The sequence below is a fragment of the Podarcis muralis genome, chromosome 8 (assembly GCF_964188315.1).
Source record: "Podarcis muralis chromosome 8, rPodMur119.hap1.1, whole genome shotgun sequence".
In the NCBI taxonomy this organism is placed as follows: Eukaryota; Metazoa; Chordata; class Lepidosauria; order Squamata; family Lacertidae; genus Podarcis; species Podarcis muralis.
The window spans coordinates 37,853,303-37,871,655 of NC_135662.1; the positions used below are offsets into that span (position 1 = coordinate 37,853,303).

Consider the following 18,353-nt stretch of genomic DNA (forward strand, 5'->3'; position numbering starts at 1 on the left):
TAGTGTGATCCTTATACAGTACCACAGTTTGTTGCTTGCTCTAATAACACTGTTAATATTTCCGATTCTTAGAACATGTATCTGAAGAATTTAAGTTTGCACCTATAGAGAGCCTGCTCAGGAGGCTATTTCGAGAGATGTGCTGAGCTCTCAGCTTCGAATGGCATTCACAGAAGGCATGGAAAAACAGGAATGGGGTTGTGCCAAGTGACCTCATCATTGACCTCCACAAGTTCAAGTGAAAGACGTATACAGCTGTATGAATTTAATGCCCTGCTCACACCTTCTGTTGAACACACTGAAATTGAGTGGGACCAATCAGTTCAATCCCTCACCCTCTGTTTAATGAATGTGAATAGGGCTCCACTCTCCCATACACATGGATGTTAACAACCTCCTAGTGATACAGCAATAAAACTGCTAGCACATGTACAAAGCTAACAGGATGTGGTATGCTTTCAAGCTGGATGGGGGACTGAATGTTGAGATTGCTGGCATTGCAGGGGGTTGGGCTAGATGACCTTCAGGATACCTTTCAACTCTATGATTCTATGATAGACACATAGAAAGCAGAATCTCAGAATTGTAAAGACACTCATGACATATGAGAACCTGTACCCGCCCAAGGTCTCTTGGACCATCAGAGTGTCTTACCTCCTGCAGAGTCCATTACTCTGAAAAGTTGGGTACTCTTTTCAATATTGTGTTTGATAGGCTCTTTTTATAATTCTGTTGCACACAACTCCAATATCTGAGAGGTGTGTGATTCCATGAGTGCTTATCCAGGGTATGTGTTTCCTTTAGAATGAGGGACAGTCGAGACTGTGGGGTCTTTATGATATATGGTTTATTCACACACACACACACACACACACACACCCCAAACCTATGATGAAGGGGTTCACATCATTAAGACCCGAAGAGGGTTTTGCTTCTCCTTATTGTTTAGTCGTTTAGTCGTGTCTGACTCTTCGTGACCCTATGGACCAGAGCACTTCTGCTTCTCCTATTTCAACGGGCTCTTTTTATTGCTCAGTCTCCCGGCTGCCCAACCTACAGCCTGCCAGCTTCTACCTTTAAGCTCACATAACTGCGCAACTTTGGCCTTTGTCACCATCCTATTTGTCTTATGGCACAGAGGCACTCCCTTTGTTACCTTAATGGCCCATACTTAGAGAGCCATTATTTCATCAGGAAGCTAGCCAGGCTGTTCCAGGAATTGAACCTATGCTGATCCCAGGAATTAGAAGGCGGTTCAGACATACAGCCTACTTCCCCAACCCATAACAATATAGTGGCCTCTTTCCTCTTCTGCACCTCTCCTAGCTCACCACTGGAACTGCAAGCCCCAAATCCTTCCCTTCCCTTCAGACCCGTAGCTTCTTTATGCTAAACATACTCTCCTTATCTGGTCAGCATTTTAAATGGTCAGCCTTTTAAAACAACTTGCCAGTCCCAGACTGAATTGCAGAGCTGAACACAGCTATCAATTGTATTGCATCCTTCTCCAAATTCTACAGTGAAGTTTTGGATCAAAATGAATATACTGTATGTACCATATTTTTTTTTTAAAAAACAACCACAAAAAACAAAACAAAAAACCACTGAAAAGCGTACAAAAATGGGCATGCATATAAAATGCATACACCTTACATACAAAATCTGAACTGCAGAACTTTAACTCCACTTGAGTAATTTCTCTAGTTTTTTTTTTAATTTTTCATCATTTTCTAATATTCATACTTTCTCCTTTTTGAGCTTCTTTGTACATGACCCAATTATTTTAGCTTGAAAAGAAGCCACCTATTGCATATAAGCCATGTACACATTATACACTAAACTGTCCAAAATCTAATTGCACAAAACCCAATTATTATAAATACATACCTACATAATAAATCACTTGGGACATGATTGAAACTCATAATTAAAATTTGTGCAATAAGTAAGTCATGTGAAATTAACTTTTATGTGGCATTCACTTATTATGTAAAATTCAATTACACAAGGCCTATTTTACAGCAAGAGCCATTAGTTGCACAACTAATCTACTATATAACTAGACAGGTTTCTATTTATTCAGCCTGGGCTGCCAGCAAATAATGCCCAATTCCTTTGAACAGTGTTGAAAGTAAATGCATCACGATGGTTATCTAGCACATTTCATCCCATGCAAGGGGCTCCCTACTGCCAGAGAAACTGCACAGCTGTTTGTAGACCACATTTTTAAGCTGCACAGGCTACCGCAGCAGATTGTCTCTGGCACAGGAACCCACTTCACTGCTCAGTTCTGCAAAGCATTCAATGCAGTGGCTGGAGCTGGAGCTGAGCATCTCTTCTGCCCACCATCCAGCTACAAATGGCAATGCAGAGGAAAGGAAATCAACTATGCAGCAATATTTCTACTGCTATGTCAATTACCAGCAGGACAATTGGATGGCATCCCTCTAGCTAGCAAAGTTGACATACAATAACTCATTGCATGCCTCCACCAAGCAAACTCCCTTGTGAACAATGGATATCATCCTCACACCTGCCAGACACCGGCTCCCCTCTTGTCAGTGCTGGCTGCAGCAGAGGTTGTGGAAGAAGAAGAAGGAGGAGGAGGAGGAGGAGGAGGAGGAGGAGGAGGAAGAGGAGGAGGAGGAGGGTTTGGATTTGATATCCCGCTTTATCACTACCTGAAGGAGTCTCAAAGCGGATACATTCTCCTTTCCCTTCCTCCCCCACAACCACCACTCTGTGAGGTGAGTGGGGCCGAGAGACTTCAGAGAAGTGTGACTAGCCCAAGGTCACCCAGCATCTGCATGTGGAGGAGCGGAGATGCGAACCCGGTTCCCCAGTTTACGAATCTACCACTCTTAACCACTACACCACACTGGCTCTCACACTGAAAGAGCTGGAAGCAGTTCAACAGTTGCTATGAGCGCAACTTGACCGCCCCAAAGTGACATACCAGAGGACAGCTGATGTGCACAGGCAACCTGGAACTCTGATCCAAGTGGGGGGTTGTGTCTGGCTCTCGACACAGGATCTGCCTGGGAAAGCCCTGTGTAAGAAGTTGAACCGAAAGCTTATCAGTGCCTTCGAGGTGGATGCAGATCAACCTGGTAGTGTTCCACCTGCATCTGACCTCTGTGAAGATCCACCCTGTGTCTCCAGAAGGAGGCATATAAGATGCTATCCAGCTAACTTGGGGACTCCAATCTGGATTTGTTTTGTCCACTCAAGTCTGCTGGAGCCCGTCTTTGCATGCAGTGGAAGTCCCTAACTCACCAAAGATTTCATACTCATTGGCTACCCTCACCTGGTTTAGCCGGCCAGTTGAAGCTGATGACAGATGTCTGATTATGGGCCAATCTGATTATGGGCCAATTAAACAGCAGCAGCCCAAACACTTTTATAAATGCCTAAATAAATTATCTAATTACATCACCAAATTATATACGGTGGTTGGAATTCAGACAGATGTACTTGGAATCTCATAGAACAATATATCCAACAAGTTTTCATGTGTCTATCAGGGAATGATAGTACAGTAGGTCCAATGTCTTAATGGGTGTATGTAGGATTGCAGTTTTCGATGGATTTGAGCTGCAATATAATCATACACCAACCTTATTTGGGCAGCTGAATTTATTTATTTTTTAAATACATACAATGTATAATCTTATAATCAAAACGCTCAGGATGACAAATAGGGATTAAAACCAATAAAATAACAAAACAAAAAAAATCAACAACACACCATTATATATATACATATATATTAAAAAAAGGAAAGTTGGTTTAGAATGGGGCAGAGAGACTTAGGAGCAATAATTCATTATGAAACTCAGGGCAGAGGAATAAAATCCAGTAGTAGAACCAATGTAGAACATAATTTAAATGGCCTGAGAAAATAAAAAGGTATCTGTCTTGCTCTAGAAAGATATGAAAGCAATTGTACGGTGTGCATCTCTGATGATGGTGTTCCATTGCCAAGGGATCAATTCTGAACAGGCTTTCTCACACAGTTTTGAGATCACTATCACTCTGATGGATCCTTGCATGGATTAGAAGGCTGAAAGTCCAGCCTGCGTCACCACAACCAAAATCAACTTACAAGTGGCAAACAGATATGGGCACAGTTCCTGCTGATTTTTATCTTCATATTGCTAGCCTAGGAAGGGACAGGATCTTTCTTATGTTGGTTTCCATTAGTGCATAACATTACTTGAATCCAGCTCAATGACTTTGATAAGACAGGAAAATTGGGGTTTGGGCTTTCATTTTAATCATTAATTCACACACTTCCATCTCAGTCATCAAAACAATTCTTTTTGCTCTAGCCTTTTGAATGACAGCAATATCTCATTTCCTTGCACCAAATATTCCTGTGGACCTTTCCTCCCCCTCCTTCTTCGGGTGACCTGCTCTCTTTCCTTTGCTGTCCTTTCTTTCATTCTTGACTTTCTTGCTCCAGTATCTCATACTCTCCTTCCTATGCTTTCCATAGCACCCCTCACACTATTACTCTTTTGCAAAACCAGAACTTTATTTCACTCCTAGCCTACCCTCTAGAATCACCCCCCAGTCTCTGGCCTGCTTTCTCTTGACTGTTGCCCTAAAAGCTTCCCCAATGTCCCACAAAATCACTAAGCTCTCTTCTTCCTCTGGGAACCTCACCTTCTCTTTCTAGTCAACACATTTCCTTCTGAAACATCCTATTGATGATTATTTTTGGCCCTGGCAGATATATGTGGAATGAGGGCCAGCCTTCAGATACCAAGGCTTCAGAGCACAAAGGGCTTAAAAGGGCATGTAGGGGAATTTGGGGCTGTGCTCAGGCCCTGCTTTCAATTTCCCATATGCCTCTGGTTGGCCACCACAATAAAAAGATGCTAGACTAGATGAGCTATTTTCTTGTGTTAAAGGTATAAAGGGATCCAGTGAAGATGACTAGTCCCAGTTGGTATTTTGTATTGACTGAAGTTTCTGGCCAGTTTTCAAAGGCTGCCTCATATAAAATGCATCACAGTGATGCGAACAGGAGGTAACCAGCACTTGGAACACTGAATCCAGACTCTCTGTCCAGGTAGGACTTTACCTGGTATGCCAAGATGGTATGAGCAGAAGAGCAGTGCTACCCAGGAGTAACTTGGAAAGAGGGATACAATGGTTCATGGTATGAAAAGGTGCCCTGAGGTCCAGGAGAATCAACAGTTGCACTCTTCCTGACTCTCTCCCAGCAAAAGACCCCCATCAGGGTGACCCAGGCAGTTTCAATGCCAAAACCAGGTTTAAACTCCAATTGAATTGGATAAATAAAAAAGCCCCCCCCTCAAAACAGCTGGCAAAAACTCAACTCAAGCACTTTTCTTAGAGTGAAAGATGCAGTTTCTGTGATACAAAACATTAGCCATGTTTTTTCAACAAAAGAGATGCTTGTATAAATAAAAAAAATACTGCAAGACTGTTAAGGAAGGAAATATATACATTTTCAAAAGAATTTTCCTATTAACTTGGAATCTTATAAAATCGTTCCAACAGTGCTCTTTGTATGCTACCTGGCATTTTTTGGTGTTTATCTCTGAGATCTTCTATTGCTCTCTTTGTCTGAAAAAAAATCCAGAAAATAATATGTTTATTTTTATATAACCCCAGGAGAACATATAAATGCAAGTGTAAGTTTAAAGTATTTAACCCTTCTACACAACAGGGTGGCTGTGGACCCTAGTAGGTCCAATTTTTAAGTAGAGCTCTGTCACTTAATATTCCATGCAATTCTCAGAGGTCATGTGCCCTGTTGTGTTTCATCTTTTCTCCCCTCCCTTTCAATCTTTTTTTTTTTAAAAAAATGCAAATTACATTTAATTTATGAGCAGAGCAATCCTAAATCCAAATCTACCGGGTGGAGAATGGCATAGAAGTGCCCCTTGTCCTTAGATCTAATGATCTACCAGTGGAGAACCCATGTCCACCATAGCAAGAATTATTATTGCTATTGTTATTCATTTATTTATACCCTGACTTTTCCCCTGACAGGGACTCAAGGTGACTTACAGATATCAGAAAGAAGCAATTAAACATTGATAGAATTAAAACCCTCTGTCTCTCAAATCTATGTAAAACATACAGATAATTACAATAAATCCAGCATTGCACCAGCCCTTTCTTTCATTAAAAGCAATCAATTTCAAGAGGCCTGTTGCAATGAAAAAGTCTTCATCTGCCAGCAGAAGTACAACATGGAGGGAGCCAGTTTAACTTTCCTAGGGAGGTAGTTCCAGAGTCCGGGAGCAGCCATCAAGAAGACCCTCACCTGAGTCCCTACCAAGCAGGCCTGTCAGGGTGGCAGGACCAGGAGAAGGGTTCCCCCTGAAGATCTCAAAACCCAAGTTGGTTTGTATAGGGGAAATACAGTCAGCTTGGAACTAAGCCACTTAGGGCTTTATAGGTCATAACCAGCACTTTGAATTGCGCCCAGAAACAGACCGACAGGCCAGTGAAGCTGTTGTAGCAAGGGAGTTGTATGTTCCTGCTATACCCATGGAAAACTCTATTTGCATAGATGTACTACCAGCAATCTTTCAGTGGTAGCTGTCATTAGGACCGGAAACAGAATGTTCCAGGGAAGAACCTCAAGCTGGTACAACTAATTATCTTCTCACTAAAACCAAAGGAAGCAGGGAGGAAGACACAAGTGGGGTGGAAGGAGGTAAGTTCAGCACCGCCCCACTTTCCAGTCTGGTTGCTCCAAGCCAGCAGGCCTTTAAAGGTGGAATGCCTCTCTCCACTCCTTTCCACGTAGGAATTCACACCAGGAGACCTAATTACTCCTACTGAAATTAATGGGAAAGTGAAACTAACCCCACAACCTTTCAAAATAAACTTGAGGAAATATTTTCCCCTGTATAATCTAATCTATTTTTAATGTCTTTATACCACTATAAAGCACACTGGAGGACACCCTCCCGAGTTTTGTAATCTTCCCCTTTTCTCAAATTCCCGGTGTGCACAAAAGAACGCATCAGAAAATGACAGAAGAGGCTCACTGAAACCCAGGAGACAATTTTACCGTAGGTTAATTCTGCTACACTTTCTCTGTCTTCAGGTAAGTGTTGATACTTTCACTGTGTGAACCTGCAACACTGGTTTCTTATCTGTAATGCTCTTTTGAAAACCAAAAACCATATTAGGCAATTGGGGTACACTGGGTCCCTTCCATTATTTTCTATAAGCCCAGTATTTTACCTCAGCATTTTTTGGCCACTGTCATTTTCTCTTCCGTTAAGTCCAATATTTCAGCAATGCATCTCTTCTGTTTTCTTCCCCAGGACTTCCTGATACTCTAGTGAGGAGTTTAAGTGAACACCTATACATGTCTACTCAGAAGTAAGTCCAGCTGAATTGATCTCAAGTAAATGGGTGTAAGATTGCATCCTAACCTTATGCATGCCTACTGAAAAGCAAGAAACACTGAACTCAGTAAGATGTACACCCAGAAAAGTGTGCATAGGAGTCCACTCCCAGAGTACTACATTACGCATATGCCTTGTACTTTAGAACATAGGTATTAATAAAACCTAGTACACCAAACTTACCTTTTCAACTAGTTCTTCAACTGTTATATTTGGATCATAAGGAATGGGATCTCCTACATAGGAGCAAAATTTGACTGGAAACCCTCCATATACAGGAACAATTGGCCATCGGGTACGTTCATACAGCCACTTAAATGGCCCTGTGTGTAAATTTTTAAAAAATTCTCATTTTTAATATACTGTAATATGATATAGTCTTAGGAATGAGAAGAAGCCTTAATAATAGATGAGCAAAGGCCATGCAGTTGGTGCTAACTGTGCAAAAATTATGTCTAAATTGTCATGCACAATAAGCAGCCTCAATCCATTGTATAATTATACATATTTTAAACCTCATTGATTTCAATGTGCTAATGTGTGAATAAATACATACTAGGCTACAGTACAAGTAAATCCGCATTACCCAGCCATGGACCAGGCACAACTGGACACCTAAACAAATTCAAAGAAACTGAAGAGGAAGAACCACACAGACAGAGATGGAGCAGGTAAAGGAAAAAGAGCTAGGATAAGACAGTGTGATGCAACGCAGAGAAGGATGTATGACAGCATAAAGTTCAAGATGACAACAAAAATATTCCAGGAGAAAAATTCTAAACACAATTACACAGAGGTCCAACTGTAGCCAGTGGAATTTACTTATGTGTAATGTGTTTAGCCCTAGGGCATAAGCTGATATGGGAAGATGCAAGGGGAATCAATCTTACATATTTTTCCAAGTGCTCTGTATCCTTCCCGAAGATTTTTTGTAAATATAGGGATGATAGGCTGAGAAAGGTGGGAGAAAAGTAGCCACAATTAGGGCAGTAGTTCAGCCTCCACTACTTAAATATCTTGTATTGATATCATAGTTATCCTCCATGCACAAAAAGGAAATCATCTCATGGATGTTATCTCCATGTATAAAAAAGGTGTTGTATGGTAAGATGCCACAATTCTGAAACCAGTTTTCCAACGAAACCTATCGCTTCACCCATGTCTCTCAAAATTTCAGCATCAGTATTTTAAGCTCATTAAATAAACTGAAATCGACACATCTCAATGTAATGATAAACTATGGTTTAGTCCTTACATTAATAAGCTTTGGCTTTTTGCGTTATAATAATTTTAATAATAATTTATTATTTATACCCCGCTCATCTGGCTGGGGAAACCCAGCTACTCTGGTGCATCTGTGAGATCATCAGAAACTTTCACTTCATTGTCAAGTAAACTTTGAACTATGTTTTATTGAAACAATGTTTGAAGTTTAACTAAACAGCTTACCAATTTCAGGCATAATGCTACATTGAAGTTTGTTAAAAATGAAAGCGAAAGCTTCTAGTTTCCCCCTCCTAGTTGGGGAAGGGGAGGGAAGGGGAAGGACAAGAGTTTGAGACTCATTCACATACTGTAGTGATAAAAGTAATGTCACTGCCAATGAAAATTAGAGCAAGTTACTCAGCAATTTAATACTAAGAAAATGAGTGGGTGAGAATATTCATGCATCTGTTTGCAGTTTTGAAAAAAGGAGGGGATTCCCTTTCATTAATCATCCCAGGGTGCGGTCTGGAGCCACATGAGACCACCACCTTGCTGAAGCTGAACTGATGTGTGCCTGGCCACCACCCAGGAATCACATGGGCACCACCCAGGGTTACAGAAGAAAGGTGGTATACAAATGAAAGGAAATAAATAAATTATATTTCTCCAGCTGTCGTGGGGCATGAGCCCAAAGATAAAAACTTTTAAATCTCATTGATTTCCAGTGAGAAAGAGTTAACTCCCATATCTTTAACTCTCTTATTAAATTCAATGTAAAGTAAAAGTGCCTTACTTTAACAAGATTGTGCCTGTTATTAGGAATTGAGCACTGGCAGTAATCAAAATGCAGAACAGATAATAGAATTTCACTTATTATTTATTAAATTTATATACACCACACTTCAAACGAAGATCACAAGGCGGTTAATCCCTATGCCCCACCTAACAAGTTTTTTGAAGTTAGAAGATATCAAGTGCATAAGACAAAAGGAAAAATCTTTGCTTTAAGGATCCAACGCCCTCCCCTTTGGATCATGTTAATGTATTTTACCCTCCACAAGTAAATTTAACTTCCCTCTAGAGTTAAATGCATCTGGTGCACAGGCACTGCTGGTTATTGTCCTATTGAAAGGTTGTAGCCTTTATCCTGTTACTAGTGTATCAGGTGGAGTTGTCCAGCAAATGAGATTTCTCATCCTATGACACGTCCAGACAACCTGCCAGTATTTTCTCACCACACATGGATAGAACGGTTGTAGCATCACTGATCTTTCGAAAGCTTCTCTTACGGCTTTGCTGCAAATGTGTTTTCTATTCAGGCACACAACAAAAACCAGAAACTGACACTTCAAATCTACAGCACCTGGCCACTCACCACTTTTGCATCTCTGGCCACGTGAGCAAAGCCTTTGCGGCTACCCCACAAGAGACTGTAGTTTTCGTCACTAAAAAGTGCTTCTCGGGCTCCACCTGGTAAGACTCCAAGCAAGTATCCCTTTCTCAGAATTTCAACACATTCCTCTCTTCCATCATGTGTAAGGCCATGTACTTTATAAAACAGTTTGATACCTGCAGGAGAAATACTTTGTTAAAGGGAAAACATACTATATAAAACAAGTACATCCTGCACATTTTAGACATAAAAAAGCGAAAGGTTTGCCGTCTCTTATGAAAGATAGGTTCAAATGCAACAGCACAATTTTATACACCTCCACTCAGAAGCCAGAACCAGAGTTCAGTGAGGCTCACTGCCAGGTAAGTACCGTAAGTGTAGGACTGTAGCCTAAAAGTTGGCATCTGTTGTGTATGTAATAAAATTAAATTATGTTTACCAGTTGTGGACAGAAAAGGCATGAGACTGCAGGGCTAACAGAAAGCATCCATTTGTGTTTCTGAGCATTATATTAATTCATCCATGCAAACATGCAGCTTGTTGCACATCCTTTTTTGGAACACCAAAATATTTATATACACATTAAGAAACCATAGCTTGATATATTATTCTGCTCCCAACATCTAACATTTAATTTGAAAGCAAATCTACACGCCATTCATGCAGCCTGCTCCTATGTCTGTATCTTCAGAAATAACTCCTCCTGAGTCCAATAAAAGTTACTCAAAATTAAGGGCAAGATCCAACATAGCATGAGCAGCATTCAGTAACATGAAGAGGCTTCACCTTCCTCAGCTGTAAAGCCTCCCATATACCCCCATAATTTGCTCTGGAGGATCAGAGGATCCTCTGAAACAGAATTTATGGGCATTTCGTGGGCTAGGGAGGTAGACAAGAAACCCAAAATCAATTGTGCACCATTGGATGTTGTCCTAAGTTTCCAAGGTTTTCAGCATTACCAGGGCTTAATTATGCATACTGTATAACAGTGTTCTAAAATGTGTTTTTATAAATGCATTGCATTCCAATGTTTCTCTTCCTCTTTCATCCAAGGCAAATGTATCAAACATAGAAACCCAGTTAATTTAACAGAGCACAGCTGCCTTCCCTCTCTAACACATGATCAGTTGGGAGTGCTCCTTAGCTACTTGACAGAGAGAAAGTGGGTCTACACCCATACTATCCTAAACAAGACCAATCTTGTCTGATCTCGGAAGCTAAGCAGGATCAGGCTTGGTTAGTACTTGCATGGGAGACAGAAAGGGAGGGGGCACAAGCACACTGACTCCTGCAGTACTAATAGTTTCCTTGTTGTTCTGGAGGGCATCATCCCACGCATAGACAAAAATACACAAATCTCTTACTAAACTGAGATTTTTAAAAATAATTGATACTTAATAACTGAGTGCTGAGAAGCTGAAACAAATCACTAAAAATAAAATGTGTTCATTCAACACTTACATAAACTAGTTATATCTAAAAGCTTTCAAGGTCAAAACTTATTTTCTGAAAGAGGCAAACAAAAATATTGCTCTTTAAAATAACAATTTGGGCTTCATGGATGTGGGCTTAAAACACACACACAACAACAACAACAACAAAACCCCCCAAAGGCAACAAGACTTGAATCAGCAGGCGGCATTCAGGTAGTTAGAATACACAGCGGTACAAGACCAGATATTATAGTTAGGCTTTGAAATTTAGAAAACATAGGAAGCAGATTGTTTAGAAAAGAGGGGAGAAGGAAAGGCATTGGATAAGGAGAGCTGAGAGCTGGCAAAACAGCAATGGCTCCATGGAGCATAGAAAGTGAATTACAGTGGTACCTTGGTTCTCGAACAGCTTAGTTGTTGAACAAATTGGCTCCTTAACACTGCAAACCCAGAAGTGTTCCAGCTCCAGTTTGTGAACATTTTTGGAAGCCAAATGTCCAACGTGGCTTCCGCTTGAGTGCAGGAAGATCCTGCAGCCAATCGGAAGCTGTGCCTTGGCTTTCGAATGGTTTCGGGAGCCGAACAGACTCCCAGAACGGATTAAGTTTGAGAACCAAGGTACCATTGTATCCCTTTGGAGGAGTCCATCATTCATTTTTCTTTTTCTATGTGCATCTTTCTAGACTTTTCTTGTAGTTTTATCAGCAGGTTAGCATGTCTTGTAAGGCATCTTCTAGGCAGTATACACAGTTAGTTATTCTTGGTTTGTTGAGGCAAGTAATTGAATCCTTCAAATAACTTTCCAGGAGATACTACATAAAGCGCTAATCTTGGCCTATTTTGTATTTTCAGAGGGGTACTAGACACTGAAAGAGCCATCCTAGACACCCCCAGGTTATAGAGAAACCCTAGTCCTTGGGCACATCTGGACAAACCTATATAAATGTAGAAGCAAACTAAAGCCAATGTAAACACAGCAAGTGGAAATGTCAATTATGACATACCTAGGGACTTGACTGGGGGTTTCTAAAATTGCCCCAGAGACTGGCCATTTCTGACACTGGTCCAGGTAAGATGCATATTATTTCCTATCAGCAGTGCAACAGTACCCAGATATGCCTGTGTTTCAGGACTAGCATTTTAAAATTATGGTGTACATTTTAAAGTTTTGCAACACAATGCACATGCACACCCACTACATTTTACCTGGTATTTTGGAAAAATGGTAATCAACCACTGATTGGCAGAGTCTGCCTGTCTGTAAATAGAGTCTAGATACAAAGTAGAAATAGTCTAGAGGAAAGGCTCCATGGTAAAATACAACAAGCCCTGGTCCTTCTGGTACTTTATCCATCCCGTGCACCTCATAACCTGTTCAAAGCACAGAATACAAGAGTTTTAGCATTGCTTCAATCAAGCCCCTAAGATTAGCAGAAAGCAACAGAAGAAATTGCAAAGAATGTCAAATGATAGTAGAGTTATTGCAGTCAGAAATGGACTCCAAATTAATTTTTTAGTCTAACAGTGTTGAGTAGCCTGTGTTCCCCTATTTCTCTACAATGACAGCTGAACCAGATGATACTTTAATTGCACAGTGAGCACCTACATCCGTGCTTAAAATAATAATAATAATAATAATAATAATAATAATAATAATAATAATAAGCATAAGGTAAGATTTCCATTGTGGTCCTTCCTTTCCCAGCAATGATTTTGACAAAAATCAGCCTCCTAGACAGGTATGAGGCTTAGGGCAGAAACTTACACCAGTAGCTCACCCCCGCCCAAACCTCATTGCTGGTATTTTTTGGATTGAGAGGCAAATGCTCATTGGCATTGTGGCTGTTAAGGGAAGGATTTAACCTCCTTCCTACATGCTTTGGTCCCAATTATCACCAGTTCCTGTGCCTGTGATTAATTTCTTTAAAATTCAGACACAGTTGCACACTTACCCATTTCTGCAGCTCATGAAAGCTGAGCCTGGAGCTCTAAAGGAGCTGTTGGTTCAGAAATGAAAAACTTCACCCAAGGCTTATAAAGGACCTACAGGGCTGGATGCAACTAACCTGACACTCTAGTGGAAGCCGCCACAATGGCTTCTCTAGTGCAATGGGGCTTTCCTTGTTCTATTTCCACCAATCTACTCTGGAGGGTCAAGAGAAACCCTGGAACATCATGTGTGGGGAGGAGAGGAGGGATCATTCCATCTGGCAGGCAGAAATACTTGTGCTGACAGAGCAATTGTAAAAGCCCAACAGTGAATTCCTTTCAGACACTTCACCCCTTCTTGCTTCTCAGCCCAGCCCTGATCAATGCTGAAGCTTACACACCTCTCAAATAGCCAAAAGTACAGCCAACTGGGCAATCTGATGACAGGTATGAAACTCCTGCTTGGCTTGCCATCTCCCCTGTTCCCATGGCACTGGGCTGTCTGCATGTGAGGGGTGCTCTGAGAGCCAGCCTAGAACCAAAGAAACTGGAATTTGGGGCTTCTAGTCTGGGAATGGGGATGCCTCGCGGTCACAGGTGGTGCACAGACCTACTGTTGGGTATCTCCACTGTTCCACCCTGGGAAGTGAAAGCCACTGCATTTGCTGAGACCCTACATTCATGTAGCACAGGGACTCTAGATGTATCTGGTACACATCTTGTGGTGGTTTGAATAATGATGCTTTCACTTCCAGGGATGTCAGTACTTTTACTAAATTACCATTCCATCATGTTAAAAAAAAAAAGATTTTAATGATGCATGGAATCTTCATACAATAACGATAACCCAAGTCCCTGTTCATGCAGTCAAGTACCAAAGTGCCATAAAGCAGAGCAGAGGGAGAGAAGAGAAACAGGGCTTTGGCCCTTCCTCAAGTGTCACTCATTGGCAGCCACTCTTATCAAGCTACCTTTCATCGCAGCCGGTTACTGAAAGAAATGTAACTGTTAGAACTGGTACTTGACCTGCCTTTTAACTATTCCCTCCTCATGCCTTTTTCCTTGTCTGTTTTTGTCATTTGAAGTTGTGTGTCTGAGGAAAAGGACTGCTTTGCTGGTGACTTTTGTAAGCCACTCTGGAAACATAAATAAATGGATGTCTACTCACATTTTCAGCTAAAGTGCAGGGTATAAATAAATAAATAGTAGCTAGATAGAGGTCTACTCCTAATACCCATTGAGTTCAACATGGCTAACTCTCAGGTCAGTATGAATAGAATTGTAGCCTAGTGATACAATCCCATATTCATTAGTAAGAACCACTGAGGTCAGCAGGACTTCTTCCAGGTAAACATATAAAAGACTGCTGCCTACGCAGTTTTAGGTAAGCCGATAACCAGTTCAGCTTACAGGGCTGTTGTCAAGCTTACTGAGATAAAAGAATGCAAAGTGCTTTAAACACTTGAACTGCATGATGCAAGTGAATATTATTAAAATCGATTTCTGCAGTATTTCTAACAAAAACTTTAATAAATAATACTTTTAAAATTCATGATTAATAAATAATCCTGTTCCCAAGTTGTCCCTGTGCAATTTGAAAGGGGGAGAAAATGGTGCTTACCATGCCACACTGTGCCATATATGTCCCAAAGATAAAGCACTGCCCTCCTTCCAGTGTCCCATGACTTACTGAGGTAATCATCTCCTTTTACCTTAATCTTTATCTTGAAAATATTCAGAAGAAAATTAGAAAGGTAAATACATCCAAGAATGACTAAGACAGGTGACAGCAGAATTATGAATGGTGTTAATATCACCAAGAGGTACACTGTATAGTCTGTGAAAATCCCTAGATAATTATTTGGATACATCCAATTTTTCAGGAGGTCCACGAGCCACGTCACTTCTTCTTGTTCAAAATAAGAAAATGAACTGATCATCTTCTGTCTAAAATTTTTAAAAAGCAACTTGGCCGAAAAAGAAGTTTCTTAATGTTGGCCCTAGATATAGAAAAGAAACTTGAGGTTAATGCAGTGCAATTATCACAGCAAGTAATAATTTATAATAATGATAATAATGATAATAATAATAATAATAATAATTTATTTATACCCCGCCCATCTGGCTGGGCCTCCCCAGCTACTCTGGGCGGCTTCCAAAAAAGTATTAAAATACTGCAATACATCAAACATTAAAAGCTTCCCTAAACAAGTGTCATGTTCCCCAGAAAATCCAGGCCATTCTCAGGACTGCCAGGCCAGGAGCATCCCAGACCCTGACACTTCAGTGCCCAGCCCCTGGTGATGTCACAGGGCAGCCCTTCAGATAGAGGCAAATTGGGGGGGGGGGTAGAGAAGGGCAGATCGCCTCTATTTGCACCCAGCTGAAATTTGTAAACTGCATACACAGTTTTCTTAATGTTTTGCTATTGTTCTTGTTAATTATTATTATTAGTAAACAACAACAACAACAAACCCAGCTGGAGATTCAGGCCTTACACCTGCCACCTGGAAGAGGCCAGGCAGGCCAACTTGGAGGCTTCATGATAATCATAAAACAATTAAAACTAGTAATAGTAATATTAAACCCAGCTAGAGATTCAGGCCTTACAACCGCCACCTGCAAGAGGCCAGGCAGGCTAACTTGGCAGCATCATGTCTGACTTGGTTTGTTATCCCTTTTCGATGGTGTCCAATTTCAACAGCCCCAGCCAGGGAACGGATGACACGTGCCTACTCATAAGTTACTCCCACTGAGTTCCATGGGAATTACTCCCAAGTTGGTCTCGACCTGGTTCCTGAGCAGCCGCCTTGCGGAAACGGTTTCCAGCCCGCGCCCTCAGCTCCCTGTCTCTTTCGTTCCGCCTCGGCATCCCTCTCTCTCCGAGCTGGGCTCCTCCCCGCCTCCCTCGCGCCAGAGGCCGGCCAAGCTCCCCCTCGGCTCCGCGAGTGTCGCGCCCTCGCCGCTGACTCACCTTCGCGCGGCTTCGGATCGCGGCGGCGCTCCATCAAAGGTTCAACGCCACCATTCCTGGCGCGCGGCGGAGACGCCGAGGCGCGCGCAGGGGCCTCGCCAAGTGGTTGCCGCGCGCTTGGGCCCAGCGCAGGTTTCTTTATGGCGGGGCGGGGGGCAGGTAGGGAATTTGTGGGGGGGGGGGGGGAGCCGCAATGCAGTGCGACGTTACGCCCCGTCGTCCGGTTGCCAGAAGGGGAAGGAGACGTTCTGAAGGAGCCTCTCCTCACAACCAGGGGCAGCTGCGCCTCTCGGCCGCTTCCCGGCTTTCCTGTTGCGTCACGCGCCACTGATACGGCGGAGAAAGGCTTTGTGTGAAACATAATGTGAACCCTCCCCCCCCCCACCCGCGCTGGGCTGTACCACTTCAGAAGGCAGGTGGAGGTTGGCATCTTTCAGTGCCCCTTGCAGGGGAAAAAATATCATAACATAAGGTTGTAGGATTCAGCCCAGCCTGGTCCCCATCCCACTTAATTGGCATGTAGCTGCTCTGTAGCAGTGAAACATACCTGCAGCCTGAAGTCCTGCCCACGCAATGTATTGCCACAGGAGCGGCAGGGCCAATAAAACAACAACTGAGAATAGAGAAGGAAACGAGAGGGAAGTGATTCTAAGAAGAAGTGAATCAGCCCTGTATGAGACAACTTGTATCCCCCCCCCCCCGCCGCCCCCAGTCCATTTTTATTGGTTTCTTTAGACATACATTCATCATACCACATTCTAACAACTTGATTTTCCTGTAATTAAACAATATATATTTAAAACATAATAAAAGGAAACACACACACACACACACACACACACACATGCATACTTATTTATTTGATTCATTTGTAATGCATTAACATTTGACTTTCCTCCCCTTCTTACTTGGGGCTTCAGTTTTACTTAGTTAACTGCCCCTCCTAACACAGCCATTTATTCAGTAACCTAGTTCATTGTATTTTACTATTTTTTTTCCTTACAGGAGTTTTCCTAAACCAGTCAAAAAATAAAATTCTCCATAATGGTCTTGTAGCAAAATAAACGTCTGGACTGAAAGGAAAAACTCCAGCAGCATTGAGGAACAGTGGCGTAGCGTGGGTTGTCAGCACCCGGGGCAAGGCAAGTAATTTGCGCCCCCTAACCCATGGATTTGCGCCCCCTAACCCGTGGATTTGCGCCCCCTAACCTGTGGATTTGCCCTAACCCCAGATGTTGTGCCCGGTGCGGCCGGCCCCCCCCTGCACCCCCCACGCTACGCCACTGTTGAGGAATAACAAAAGGGTGTTTATTGCTGGCAATAAAGGCCTAGTGGGATCACTCTCCAAAAGTTGAGCAAAGCCCGAAAGGGTGGGGCCTGCTTTATATAACGTATTTTCTGCTCTATAGGACGCACTTTTCCCCCTCCAAAAATGAAGGGTAAATGTGTGTGCGTCCTATGGAGCGAATGCAGGCTTCAGGCAGCTATCTGCAAGCCTTTGGAGCGCTCCGAAGACTTGCGGGCAGCAGCCTGCAGCCTGGCAAGGCTTGCGGATAGCTGCCTGTTCTGGGGGCTGGGGTCAGGGGAAGCTTGGGCTTCCCCACCCCCAGTCCCGCAAGCTCTGAGAGCGGCGGCGAGGTTGCACGCAATCTTGCCACTGCTCCTGGACCTGGGGGGGATATGTTTTTTTCTTTATTCCCCCCCCAAAAAACTAGGTGCACCCTATGGTCCGGTGCGCCCTATGGAGCGAAAAATACGGTACATAGCTGTTATCTGTTAAAGCAATACATATGCCTAAACTCCCCCCAATCTAAAGTTACAACACAATACTAATTATACCATGTATGGTCTTTCCTTCATTACCAATTCATTAGGCAAGGAAACAAAGGACTCTCTCTTGTCAAATGTAGACACTTAGGAATGTTGTTTACAACTTTGGGAGTAAAGCTGCTCCTAGCACAAGATAAGGCACAAGGCCTCTAGCCTGGATAGTTAGCTGAGCTTATGTGCATCAG

General features: G+C 42.4%; 1 protein-coding gene across 3 annotated transcripts; it reads right to left on the bottom strand.

The window, feature by feature from the left end:
- Positions 1-3,618: 3,618 nt before the first annotated feature.
- LOC114600597 (DGAT1/2-independent enzyme synthesizing storage lipids-like) lies at positions 3,619-16,703 on the bottom strand. Of its 3 annotated transcripts, none has more exons than XM_028736936.2 (7): positions 16,339-16,703; positions 14,986-15,364; positions 12,642-12,806; positions 9,985-10,178; positions 8,294-8,354; positions 7,587-7,726; positions 3,619-5,598 (listed from the first exon to the last, which is right to left on the bottom strand). In XM_028736936.2, exons 2-7 carry the CDS (start codon positions 15,302-15,304, stop codon positions 5,500-5,502), a joined length of 978 nt encoding a protein of 325 aa, XP_028592769.2. In that variant the 5' UTR covers positions 15,305-15,364; positions 16,339-16,703; the 3' UTR covers positions 3,619-5,499. The 3 variants fall into 3 exon arrangements, with proteins under 3 accessions (XP_028592769.2, XP_077789134.1, XP_028592770.2); XM_077933008.1 differs by lacking the exon at positions 16,339-16,703 and adding an exon at positions 16,155-16,300; XM_028736937.2 differs by lacking the exon at positions 12,642-12,806 and having other exon boundaries at positions 16,339-16,696.
- Between the last annotated feature and the right edge of the window lie 1,650 nt (positions 16,704-18,353).

Coding starts and splice junctions, on each gene's coding strand:
- LOC114600597 (XM_028736936.2), bottom strand. CDS start 15,304: ATGATCAGTTCATTTTCTTATTTTGAACAAGAAGAAGTGACGTGGCTC. Junction 12,807..14,985: donor ATATGGCACAGTGTGGCATG/GTAAGCACCATT, acceptor TGCTTTGAACAG/GTTATGAGGTGCACGGGATG. Junction 7,727..8,293: donor CAGAGCACTTGGAAAAATAT/GTAAGATTGATT, acceptor ATTTACACACAG/GGCCATTTAAGTGGCTGTAT.